The 13,493-nt window shown below is 41.5% G+C and overlaps 1 protein-coding gene across 1 annotated transcript; it reads left to right on the top strand.

Annotated features, from left to right (window-relative positions):
- Positions 1 to 2,449: 2,449 nt before the first annotated feature.
- On the top strand, positions 2,450 to 13,130 carry TAGLN3 (transgelin 3). Its single transcript, XM_048294371.1, has 5 exons — positions 2,450 to 2,801; positions 3,224 to 3,405; positions 4,260 to 4,434; positions 8,952 to 9,054; positions 12,579 to 13,130. The coding sequence occupies exons 2-5, from the start codon at positions 3,226 to 3,228 to the stop codon at positions 12,718 to 12,720; spliced, it is 600 nt and encodes a 199-aa protein (XP_048150328.1). The 5' UTR covers positions 2,450 to 2,801; positions 3,224 to 3,225; the 3' UTR covers positions 12,721 to 13,130.
- Positions 13,131 to 13,493: the final 363 nt, after the last annotated feature.

Genomic DNA, 13,493 nt, shown 5'->3' with positions numbered 1-13,493 from the left:
GGCACGTGTGCTTGCCATTTCTTAACTTCTGATTTTGGTGAGATAATCCTTCTGAAGTGATTACTGTAAAAGCTCTAATTTTCAATCCTCCGGTTACTGGAATCACTTTGTTTGACTTTACTTCCCTCTTCCCCTCCTTTTTATAAAGAGTAATTGTTGTAACTGGATATGATATTCCCACTGCTCTTGGTGAACCTCCCATGTTTTATTCAGCCAAGCCCTTCAATCACAGTGTCTTACTCAACATCTTACCTTCATCATCCTCTGCATGTTTTTTAACATCTGTTTTGTCCTAGGACAGAGTGCTGCATTCTTAAAAGTACTTTTTCAATGATGGCTGGACTTTGGCTGCAATAAGACACTTTTTGTCTGCTTCCAAGTAGACTGCTTTCAAGGAGGTTTCTTTATCTTTTTTGCTTATTCATGTTAGCTGGGATCTTCTTAGGAGCCTAGGGGAGGCATTTTGTGACTTCTAATAACATTAAATAGTTCAGGCCTGGGAACATATTCTTGTACAAACTGAATAAAATATACACCATCATTAATGATTTTTCAGTTAGAGTCATATTACAGGTCCTACTCGTTAGCCAGCTTTAATCTCTCTAATGTGTCATGTTGTTTCAGAATTGGTTTAGTTCCCTAATCAACCTGCCATGGAGTTGCCAACTCTAATATATTACAGAGCTTTTAGTAAATTGTATCAACATTATCACTTAAAAAAATATTCCATTGTTTTCCCCAGGACTGATGGCACAGAAAGCAGGCTTATGATTTGTTTAGTGGTACTTTGGAAAATATTGGTGGGGAGCTGGCATTTTTCCAATCCTCTGCTGTTTTCCAGTTTTTCATAGCTTTATTAAAAATTGATATTGATGGACAAGCTTTTCAGCTTTCCCAGTGTGGAATGGGTTTCCCTCGAGAACGGGTTGCATAGCCAACCATCTGTGAAGGGGGAGACCTCTGCTCTGCAGCTTAGGAGAGTTAAATTACTCATCCCTGCCCCCAAGTTAGAGTCAGAGGCTGATGCTAAGGCAGGTGACTTTCATGAAATCTTGTTGCTAGTGGACACTGAGCACCCTGGTGTGACCAGAAACAGCCAGGCACCCTAGGTAGCTCCCTTCTAAACAGAAGAACACAAAAAGATCTGAAAGTGCAAAATAAAGCTTATTCTTTGTGGGGCTGGCCAAAGAGTGTGAAGCCCAGCCCTTAACAGCTGCTGAAGGGAAAGGATGTCAGATTCATATTCTGCGTCTGCCTGTTGCAGCTGCAGCCTGCTCCTTCTCTGATCTCCAGGCGGGGCTTGCAGCCTTGGTTCCTGCGCATCCGCTGTGCCTTCAGCCCCGTGCTCACTGAGATGGAAAGTGCTCAAGTGGTGGCCCTGTCACGTAGCATGCTCTGAGTTATGTAATCTAGTGTTGCATAGGAGTTTAAAACTACCAGTGCGGGGAAGAGAAAGCACTAAATGAAATGCCTGTGGAGGACAACAATGAATTAGGTCATCTATTAAATTTTTCATCTCTTGAGTCTGTTCAAGCCCAGCAGCATCAGAAGCAGTATAAGTCTGAGAATTCAGAATCTTAAAATGAGAAAGTAATGGATGAAGAGCCCATTAGGAAACAGATACACAAGGAACCGTATTTATTTCCCCTATTTTATTTCCCTTTCTGAATGCAGCAGAAGGACTTTCGTTGGCCAAACTGTCCACCTCAGGCTTATCAACCTCCTTGCATATCAAGATGAATATTAATCATTTGCCAAAAGGAAACTATTTCATACCAGCATGAATGAAAGCATTTGACAAATTCTTGTATAACTCAGAAAGAAGTAAAAGTGATTTTATTTAATATAGTATTAAATCGGACTGCAGGAAAAGTCTCGTCTTAACCCTTCCTCTCTCCCCTTCCACATTGTATGGGTGGTATAATCAAAATTTAAACGACTGTACATGGGCATAGGTCCCTTCCTATTGCTGGAGGTTAGCTGACTCATACCAGCAGAAAGTAAAATCCTTGTGCTTTATAGTAGGTTTGCTAATTTTCAGTGATTTCACCTTGGTTTTAGTGGTTTGAGTTGTTTTTCAGGACACCATTCCACTATTTGATAGCCTAATATATACTGATGATAGGGTGATAAAAATATTCTATTACCTGCCTTCTCTTCCTTCACTTGTCATCATATTGTTCCCTTGTTCAAACTTTTTATCAGCATTTGAAGGGAAGAGGAGAAATTATTTGTTACACTCTCAGCCTGTTATCATTGCGACGCAGAACAGGGAGAAAAAGGGTTTGTTTCTGGCTTATGATTAAAAGTAAACTAGATGTGTGGTAATTTCTGTCACCTTCATTTAATAGAGTGCCTCTATTTGTATTTCTGTCTATCTGTCACTGGGATGCTTGATGCAGTTTGGGTTGATGCAGACTAGGCGGAGTAGATCTGAGCCGGTGGGGTGAGCAGTGCAAGGCTGAGGAAAGATGCTTGGAAACAGACCACAGATGGGCGAGATAAACAGGATCCCCGGGCTGTGACTGAGGAGGCAGGTCTCTTTAATGGCTCTTAGCAACGCCCCTGCTCTGACCCTCCTCATATGTGAGGAAAATCAAATCAATACACTGTTCTTCAAACCACGATGCTGCAGCAGCAGCAGGGCATTGTGGCAGCCTTCATCTCTTAAATTCATCTTCGCATTTTCAGTGTGCTGATCTCTGGATATCCATCCTTGCATCTCTGCTGAGGAAGACTCTGACTGCATCTTTAATTGGATTGCTCCCATGCACAACCTTCTTCTTATTAGCAAGTATTAGGTAGGCAATTTTAAAGTGCTTTTGGATTTGCAGACAGCTGTAACGTTGATCTGACAACCCTATTGTATTCTCTGTAAACATAGCAGACGCCTCTCTTTAAAACGTACTGTGTTTTAAATCTTGCTTTTCTTCTGCTTTTGTGGTTGGGCAGGGGGGACTGCTGTTTTTTCCTTCCTTTTAAAAAAGATGTTGTAGCTGATTTGTGCTTTTGGAAAAGGATATTCCCTCACTGATCCCTCCCCTGTTCTGTGGAACAGCTATAACCGGTGCCATACAGTTACTTTCAGTGTTGATGAACATCTGTTCAACTGTCTAACATTTAGGGCAGGCTGCTCACTCTTTTATTCTTTAATTTTCCTGTGCATACTTCAAAGGTGTAGACTGGGACTCTGCCCACTAAGTAAGTTCTACCTTGTTTCCAGAGATGGCTAACAGAGGACCAAGCTATGGCTTAAGCCGAGAAGTTCAGGAAAAGATTGAACAGAAATACGACCCAGAATTAGAGTCTAGGCTGGTGAACTGGATTATTGTACAGTGTGGAGAACAGATAGAGCACCCTCCTCCTGGAAGGCAACATTTTCAGACCTGGTTGATGGATGGAACGGTAAGTGCTTTGTCCAATTACACACTTTCAGTGTTTATACGCACGGTGCCCCTGTCTCCTGTCTTCATTTAGATAAACTGGTCAGAGCTCAAGGTCAGTGCAGAAATATATATCTTAGTATCTGATTTATTTCCTTTTCACCAAGAGTCTTAATCTCAAAAGATAAATTATCCTACTAGTGCACTGGGATCAGTACGATATTAATGATTCTTATGAGTCATGCATGTTTTATATATAAGTATGACTCATTCCTTCAGCATCCTTTCTCATGCAGTTAAATGAGATCGGTTTTAAAACCAGATGTATACTTTTCTCTTTAAGAAATAATCCATGTTGACAAGGAAAGGCGAAGAGATATAGCAAATTTGAAGGATAGGATTGTGTCATAACTGTCTTCTTGGGAATAATTCTGTAGCTAAAACATTGTATTGCATTGGTTTATTGAAAAACAGGCAGATGCTGCTGTTTGCAGTGGCTGTAAAGACTATGCTAATCACTGAATCTCTGCCAAAGTGACTCTAACAACATTTCAATTGACATTGCTTATTTTTTGGCTTGGGCATGAGGCTTCTTCTCTGTCAGTTGTTATATAACCTCTACCAGTGATTGCTTTGTTGTTTCTAGCAGATTAGGATTTATATGGTTAGGCTATTGCTTCAGTTAATGAAAGCTTTAATGCTTTTCTAATACACTTTGATTATTATCAAATCACTTCTTTATTTTTAACTGAAGAAATTATGTCCGTGACAGAAACTGGCTGGGTCAAAAGCATTATGCAGCATCATTTCATGTGCAGAAATTGCCTTCTAGTTTGGTGGCCACTTTCTAATTTTGTTTCTGTCTTTATCTCTCAGCTGTTATGCAAGTTAATAAACAGTTTGCATCCAAAGGGAAATGAGCCTATTGCAAAGATCTCTGAATCAAAAATGGCTTTCAAGCAGATGGAACAAATATCTCAGTTCTTAAAAGCTGCTGAAATCTACGGAGTAAGAACAACAGATATTTTCCAGACAGTGGATTTATGGGAAGGTAAAAATAATAAACTGAAAGTCAGTTTACAGTCTTCATTTTACTTTGCTTTGATGTGCATTTTGTCTAGGCATATTCTCTAATGTAATTATCTTTTGTTGCTGTTTGCCTTACCTCATTACCATGTTCTTCCAGTGCTGCATTATTTCCTCTGAGGGATTTATATTACCCTGAGGGCATAACGGAACCTTTCCAAGCTCGTGTGTTATCCAAAACCCCATCATTCTGATAGAAATCCACAGACCTAGTAAAACAACTGTTCTCTCTGCTAATTACTTCAAAGTAAATAGCTCCTAACAAGAATATGGAAAACCCTGATTTTCTGATGACAAAATTTTATTGCAGTTTTAAAATTATAAGCAAAGCTTAAATTGGAGCTAAGAAATGCGTTCCCAGGAGCATATATGCCTCTATGAAGCTTATGAGGGTTCATTTATGACTAGTGAGAAACAAAACTCACTGCTTAACACCATATTAGCTGAGCTTCTCTCTCTAAGGAGACTTTTAAGAGAGGTCACTATGGCAACAGCAAAAAAAATCGGGGTGCTCCTGTGGTTTTACAGTAAGACAGGTGTAGTCTGTCTCCATCCCATGCTCTAAATGGAAACTGCTTGTTCTGTTTGCTGAAAAGCTGAGTCATTTGTGCATTCATGGGGCTGGTTTTGCCCACTTCTGTGGTGGTGCATCCCATCCCAGTGCTCTAACCAAACACACTGTATATGCTGCATCTCCCTGGACAAGGTGGTGCAATGACTGAGCACTCAGAGCAAAGACAGCTGCAAAGTAGTGAAAGGCACATATGAAAGGGTCAAAAATCTTCCACGAGAATCAAACAGTGGAAAGAGGAAAACAATCCACTGAGAAAGCTGGCCAGCATAGTTTGTGTAGTAGTATACACTGAGAGAAAAAAGTGGGGTCTGTTTTCACAGGCAGTCGGGATATGTGGAAGAGATCACTCCTGTGAAGGACAGCTGGAGGAATGAAAGACTAGGGAGCTCTTCATGAATGGGTTAGAGGGAAAGGATATACTGATAGCTGGAGTTACTGGGATCTGTAAAGGTCTCAGGGTGCCAGATTTGCTTGACAAATCTGTACCTTTGGGCACAAGGGCAGGATTGTTTCTTACAGTTCAGTCTTTAGTGTTTCATGCAATCTACCTTTACATGTCTTAAACGAAGGGATTTTCACTGAAGAAGCACCTTCCCACCCATCAGCCTAGCAGGCTGTTGAGAGAGAAGTTCTATCTATCTTGTAAGGGATGATAATGGCTTATTTCAGACATTGTTCTTTGCAGTCTTTTGCAACTCATAATGGCATATGAAAATATGGTACATTGATCCTTATGAGGAAAAGGACTTGCTTTGAAGACATAATGTTCTTAATTATAGTTGCTGTCTTCTAATTTATCTTCCTTTCACTCATCATCTTAACAGATATAAGGTAAAAAGGTAGTAACTTCTTGAGGACAGGAAGTCAAAACACAATTTGCAACCTAGGAGGAAGACATACAAAGCTTTTCTTCACTGTTATTTTAAGATTTCCCAAAGCTAATCTGTGACTCCTCACTTTCCCACTCCCTTTTCATCCTTCCTGCTGCTCATTTCAGTGCTGGGATGAAACAGTCTGTCTCTCCAGCAGTGAGGCACTGCAAGCTCTTTGTGCCTCACCGTAACTCTGACCTCTGGCATCTGTGCTGCTTCAGGGTTGAATTGTCTGAACAGGGATGCATTAGCTGGGCAAAAAGGACAGTCTCTTTTTCACTATTTTATAATTGCAGCACTCCTATACTTCACATCATAACCTCTTTAGAAAGAGAGATGTTAATGTATGTTTGTAGGGAAAGAAATGCGTGTGACTGAGAAACAGTTTGTCCCTGGCACTAATTGTTTTCCACGAGCTTTTGCTTTGAAATTCTTAGCAATGATTAATGAAAATATTTTAGGATACGATCTGCTGTTGGCTGTTTCAAACTCACTCAGTCCATCTGTTGCATTTTTCTTCATCCCTGTGGCTCCTTGATCCAGGGAAAGTATCACCTCTCTTTTGGCCCTTTCTTACATAAATGTACTGTGCTGAGCAGCTTTCCCTGATCCACGCCCAAGATATGTTCTCTGCCTTTTACAGATCCCTCCTTGGTATATTTCCAGGCAGGCAAGAGGCAGCTGCACCACTGGGTATTTGTTCAACGTCTACAGAAAAGCTTTTCAGGAATACTCTGCAGAGCAGTTCTTCATCTTTGTATTTGAACTTTCCCCTTTCTGGACCTGGAGAAGAGGTCCTTCCAGATAGGTTTCCCCTAAAGAGACAGGCTTTGCACAAGAAGTGAGCAGAGACCCCTACCTCCTTGTTTTAAGAACAGTGCCAAGTTCCTCTACAAGGCTCTGCTATTCAAAGCACACTGCAGAGGACACTGAGATGCAGGAGTGTCATGAGTGTGAGTCCCTGCAGAGAGGCTGAAGCTGTGGGCCAGGTGGGCGGCCCACATGGCTGTCAATAAACAAGTGCTGGAGTTAAGGGAAGGCTCTGACTACAATTTGCTGCAATACCAGAGTCAAACCTGGCTTCAGAGAAGGTATATGATCCCTTCTGTCAGGTGACTGCACTGGAAATTTAAAATTTTTCCCTGTATTTTTTTTTTTATTCTGACCATCAAGGCCCTTGTATCCTTTGCTGGAAGAGGGCAAGTGACACAAGACCACTTGGATTCAGGTCTTCCCTCACCCACAGCACTCCTCATATGCAGCAAGGAGTCTCTGCAGAGCAGAGCCATGGCCATGGTTTTGTTTTGTCACGTGTCATTCAGCTCCCACTCACTCAGTTTTTCCCCTGCAGCAGCTCCCACTCATCACTGACAAATAAAGCAGAGCTGAGCACAGAGCGTGGGGGGGGGGGGGGGGGGGGCTGCCAGATGGCTCTGCAAGGCTGATCATCATATTTCACTGCCTGTCTTTTGTTCCTTTTGCTTTTTTCTTCGCTTGTCGTCATTATTCAGCTGATTCACTTTTAAATCCTTCTCCACATCCCTTTTCATCCCAGGCAGTCACTGCACTCCTGTTATATGGGAGGCATCCCAAGGACGTTGTCTGTGGCATCTGTTACAGCATATGGTACATTTGCTGCTCCGGGGAGCTCTGAGGGTCCCTGCCTCGTGCTCCTCCGTGTGCGCCTGTGGATGTGCGCGTGGGGGATGTCAGCTCTGCAGCCACCCTCCCAAGCAAGGACCCTGTCTGATGCAGTTTGCCTTCAATACAGTAAAATACATCAGTTCTGGATGGCTGACAATTTATTTTCTGAGCAAATGGTCCCCTGCAGATAGGATTTTTATAAACTTTAGTAGTCTGTATGACAGGCACAGTTGGAAGCTGATGTTTTCAGCTTCAGGGTGCTGTCCTCACCTCAGCCACTGTGATACAGAGCCCTGGACTGCATCTGCCTGTAATCAGGGTGATGCACCACAAACACAGAGTGTGCACTGTTCCCTTCCCACTACACTCCAGCTCATCTACAGTGATGTTCATTAATATTGGTCCACCGAATTCTGTTTTCATCATGTCTCTGGTATCTCCTTTTTTCTGAATTGCTTGTTTTCACATGTGAAGAACCAGAATCAGATCAATTAACTAGATACATTGCTTTAGGGAAGAGGAAGAACTGGAATGAAAGAGGGGAGGTAAGTCATAGAAATGCTCATGGAAGGATTTCATAAGGGAGAAGCAAAAGGCAGATTTCCAGTAACTTACCACTTCACACAATTGGAAATACCTGCTGCAACTTATTTTTGCTAGAAAGTATTCCAAAAGGTAGCATGTCTGGACTGGGTAATGAGTTATGTAACTTATATTTGGCTAAAGATGAGACAAGCCCTGACTTTTTGAGCTGAGGGATGGAGTAAGGTAGCATAGGGAGAACGTGCAAAAATAGTAGACCAAATGGGAAAAACTAAAGGTATGAAACTGAATAGCATCGTAGTAAGTAGGACAGATTAGAGAGGTGCTTTGATGTTTAATTTGGGAAGGACTGATAGAAGCTATCAGTGCAGGAGCTCCCAGAACTGCTGTGAGCTCTATTAGCACAGGAATCAAACTTACTCTGAACAAACTGAGACACAGCATTGTTATTTAACACACTATTCTCCTTCAGCCACATTTCACTGAGTATATTACCATTATTTGTATACCAAAGTAATCTCTCCTTAGGAGAAAATTTTGTCAAATGGATTCTATAGACTTAAAATGGCATGAGGGAAGGCATTAAAATAATCAAAGGCCTGGAAACCTAGAAATGTCTGAAAAATTAAGTTTTGCTTTAACTCTATCCCTTTGTTGACTTTTAATAAGCTCCTGCATGTCAGTACTTTCATTTCAGCAATGGTAAAATAGCATTTATAATTCTATTAATGCACATCTTCAGGGACCTGAGGGAGTTAGTTAATACATCACATAAAACTGCTTTTCAGTGTGCCAAGCTATTTGTTGTGCAAGGATTTCCTATATTAATTTCACTGTCTGGCCTTCTAGGGAAGGACATGGCAGCAGTGCAGAGAACCTTAATGGCTTTGGGCAGTTTGGCGGTCACCAAGGATGACGGCTGCTACAAGGGAGATCCATCCTGGTTCCACAGGTAAAGTCCAGAGCACAGCTGCTCAGAGCTGTCTTCCCTGGGAAGCTGGTAATATCATCTGCCTTTAGGCTTTAAGGAAATTTATTGGGAAAGGAAGGGAAGAATATTTCCCAAGTTTCCTTGTAATAGGGAGGTTTTTCTCTCTGGAGGTTAGAGAAGGGAAGCAGGAAAAGTATACATTTGTCATCAGATTTGCTCTCTCACATCAGACAGCAGACAGAAAGACTAATGAAGACAAGGCTGTTATGGTTGTCTGTGAGCCCCTATGTAGTGACCCCCTTACTGAGCAAAGAGAAGGCATGAAATCTCTTTCCTTTTTTTATCAAACCAAAAATGATTTAATTTCCTAGGCTTCTTTATTCTTGGGGAGCACCACCTATCTGTGAAGAATTCTCTGTCTTGGCAAAGCTGTTTATTTGTTCTGAAATTCCATTTGTTTTGGCTCAGGAGGCTGTAAAGCAGGGACAGGAAGAAAAGGAAATCCTCCCACAGTTACTCTCCTGCCCCACAGGCATATTATTGACATGAGTTTCTGCCTTCCAAGAGTATTTCTTACACAGAAATGTCGAAGACAGTTTAGCAAAAAGAGTGCTGACTGCTTGTCTTTTCTTTCCTTGAATTTTCTGATGTCTAGGTGAGGCTCAGCAAAAATAAAGCAAACTTCACTTTGTTTGTCTTAAACCCTGAGCTGGTTAAACTGAATCTGAGATTTGAATTTTAGGTGAATAAATGCAAACTCCTTGTTTATATGAAATCAGGTTACATTAACTTAATACACTGCACAAATAGATTTATGTTTATGGAATATAATTACATTTAAAATTGATTTCAAATCCAGTTACATTCTTTAATATAAACCAGACATGAAATCACTATGACCCAGACAGACTTATTTGTTTTATGTAACTAAAACAAAGTCCCACATGGAAAAATTAATTTTCATCTGGACTCTTAATTGTGGGTGGGAACAGTTTTTGTTGGCATGGATGAAGATGTGATCACGTCCCTTCTCCTCTAGCTGTCTGTCCAGCCCGTACTGCTTGGATAGCCAATCCGTAGCTATTGCAATCCCTGTGAATCCATGTTATAGCCACTGCCTTAAGGAAAGCTGGTGTTACAGCATGTTGCCAGTCAGAAGCTGCTTTCTGAGTAGCTTCCCTATCCCTTCAGGCAGACCAAGCCCCCTCTCTGCCACCAAGTGTTACTCATAAATCAGGGCTTTCAGGCTGATTCTTAATCGCCTTAAGTTAAATTGAGAGACCAATATCAAATGGCATAAGAGTATCTGTGCAGGGATCTACAGTGATTAGGATAATGCCACACTTGAGCTAAGCCATTTAACTTTCCATTGCCAGTGTCTCACATACCCAGTGCCATCAGACTGATCCCCCCTTCTTTCCACGCCCTAGCAAGGTTCATGGATCCATAGCTGTTCGTTATCCTGTAGCTTGGCAAACACAAACACTGGTGTGAAGTTGGCACAAAAAGCTGACAGATCTGGTGTGCTCAGTTTTAAGTAAGAATGATGCCAGACAGACCAAACAGAATTTGACATAGTGTTAGACATGAGTAGACTTGCCTTCACCTCTTTTCTTACTCTCAGTTAAGGCCATTTCCACCCACCTAAAAACAAATCTTGTATATGTTATCTGTAAGACCATCATATACTAAACGTGGTGCTTATGATGGTAAAAATAACACTATATGATCCAAGCTATATATGTAATACATTTTTATTCATATATCCAGGCTACCCTTTAGTCTTGCCTTTTATTTCTTCTTTGCAGGTCTCAGTTTTTCTCTTGTTAAATTACTTTCTGACTCTCTGTGGAACTACTCATCAACATAGCTAAACATTCTAGAAGGAAAAAGAAAAGAACAGTAGAATGCTCTCCTGGTTTTTTTTTAGTTAAAATAGAGGCAGACACAGTGAACCTGAGATTTAATTAGGTAATAGGAGTAGTTCTAAAAACATCCTCTCCTAGAGATTCTGGCAGTAGTTTGGTGCCTGTGTAAGTATTCTGGAAAATAAATTAAGCAGCGGTGAGAGGGGCCTGCTTTCTGAAGCACCACAGTTCTGTGTGCTTCCCCCAAAAGAGTGAGCTTTCTGGCAAGAGCTGTGGGATCTGAAAGCCTGTGATGGGCCTCTATAAGCCCTCTTACTAGTCTATACTTCACCACTTGACTCATTCTGAAAAATGACTGGTCAGTCCTGGTGTCCTGTGGATCTCTCTCGTGCTTCTGCTTTGCTGGGCTGTCACGTGGACATGGGTTTGTCTCCTGCACTGTCCTGAACACCCTGAGCCTAGCAGAGAGTTTAAGTGCTTTTTTGGACTTGAGCCAGGGTTCTCAGCACAGTGCAGGATATGACCCTCACAGAGAGGATCGTGTTGATGGTTTTCAATCACAGCAGGTACCTAATCTAGTATTCTCATCTAGTGGTGGGGTGGGGAAGAAAAGGGGAACTGTAACTTGATGCCATATTGCAGTGTAACCTGTAACCTGATCACAGGACAAACAGACACAGCAGGGAAATAGATTCTACCTGTATGGGAGTAGGGTCTGGTAGATGGAAAGCCTCCCTCAGTCTGGGGCTCTGCCAGTTCATATGGCTCGTTTGATGGCAACAGACTGATCCTTCTCCATTGTAAATTGCTTGTTTTCCCACCTAGTATAAATGAAAGATGAATCCAAGCTGAACAGTTTCTTGTGAGGCAGCAAAGTGCAAACTTTTGTCCTTCTTAGCTGCCACTTTGGCCTTCAGTGCTATTTTCAGGGAGAAAAAGACTCCTTTTATGCTCCAACAAAGGTTCATTGATCCAAAGGGCTTTTGAGACCAGAGACACTGAACAAAAATGGTCAGTATGTTTTGACAGAAGATAAAGGACTGTCATATAGTTAAGACACAGGTGCAAAGGGCAAAGTCTACTGCTTAGGAGGTGAGAGATCTTGAAATGGAAACAAAGCAAGTGTTCTGTCCTGCAGACAACCAGTGTCCGCTCTGCAAAAATGAGCAAGTTCCTTCTCTGACCCTTTGTTGCTCTGGGTACACTAAGCTTTTATTTACTCCGAGTTAAATTATACCAATTTGTACTGTTGCTCTGGATGGGTATCAACTTGTAGTATACCACAAGTAAGTGTCTCATTGATCAGATCCCATGGACTACAGATGTTAAGAGATACAGGGCTCAACACAAATTAACCCTATTTTGTGTTTTATATACAGCACTGCATAAACATTTTACCTGTCACAGCTGCTGGGGAAGTCCCTTGGGGTTCTGGAATAACGGGGACAGTGAAAGTATAAAGTGTTGTATGTTTGACTAGAGCATTACTTCTATCTGCAGGAAAGCAATTAGCTCGGCCAGTACTATCCAGCACATGGGATGGTGCACATGACATATTGCATTACAAGGGACATGAGCCAATTTCAGATTGATTTTCATGATCCCTGTATGATTTCATGATCACACACAGAATGATGGTATGTATGTATTTTGCTCTTTTTTCGTGCATCTGGACAGGAAAGCACAGCAGAATCGACGAGGATTTTCAGAGGAGCAGCTTCGGCAGGGACAGAACGTAATAGGCCTTCAGATGGGCAGCAACAAAGGAGCATCACAGTCGGGTATGACAGGCTATGGGATGCCAAGGCAGATTATCTAAAAGCATCTCTGTCTGTGGAGAAAACACTCTTTCTGCAGCATGGTCTGTTAAGGAAAAAAAAAAGAAAAAGAAAAAAATGCTTATTAGTTCCCTTTCTGCCTGGTTTTTAATAGTTAGTGCTCTCTGAGGTTTGAGGTATTTTTGGTTTGGTTTGTTTTCTTTGCAGCTGCAAGAGTTCGTCTAGGAACTTGGGTTTTTGTGGTGGTGTGTGTCAGTTCACAGCACGTGTGCACTGCTGCCGCCTACTTTTCACTTCTGAACTATGCAAAGACAATTATTCTGTATTAATTTATTTGCAAAGTGTTATCTTCCATATTTGTCTCACACTGCACTTGTATTTCAACCAGTAACCTCGTTCTTCAATTCAGTGATGATATTGTTTGACTTAAGAATAAAGACAAATTAAAGACGTCTCAAAGACTCGTTATTTAAAGGAGGTAAAAGCCAAAAGCAACAACCACATGGTGCAGTGCAGAGGAGTTAAATATTTTCAATGGTCAATGTTTTATCTCTAACCCAGAGCCCTCTCTGAGTGACTCCCTGCTATAGTGTTTACAGCCTGTGTTACATGTTCAATTTAGTGTTTGTGTAAAGGCGCACCCAAAGTATTTTCCTAAAAAGAAGAAAATATTTATTATCCACAGAGTCTGATTCATGTAGTCTCTTCCAATTTAGCTCCAATTTTTCTTGACCTGGTGTGCTGGGTCATCTGCAGCCCACAAACTCGTGGATCGAGCTAAAATCAGTTTTATAGGGAAAGCAAAAGCTGTGTG

The sequence above is a fragment of the Corvus hawaiiensis genome, chromosome 2 (genome assembly GCF_020740725.1).
Source record: "Corvus hawaiiensis isolate bCorHaw1 chromosome 2, bCorHaw1.pri.cur, whole genome shotgun sequence".
Classification (NCBI taxonomy): domain Eukaryota; kingdom Metazoa; phylum Chordata; class Aves; order Passeriformes; family Corvidae; genus Corvus; species Corvus hawaiiensis.
The sequence above is the reverse complement of the archived record's forward strand: the minus strand, read 5'-3'. Positions and strand labels throughout refer to the sequence as shown.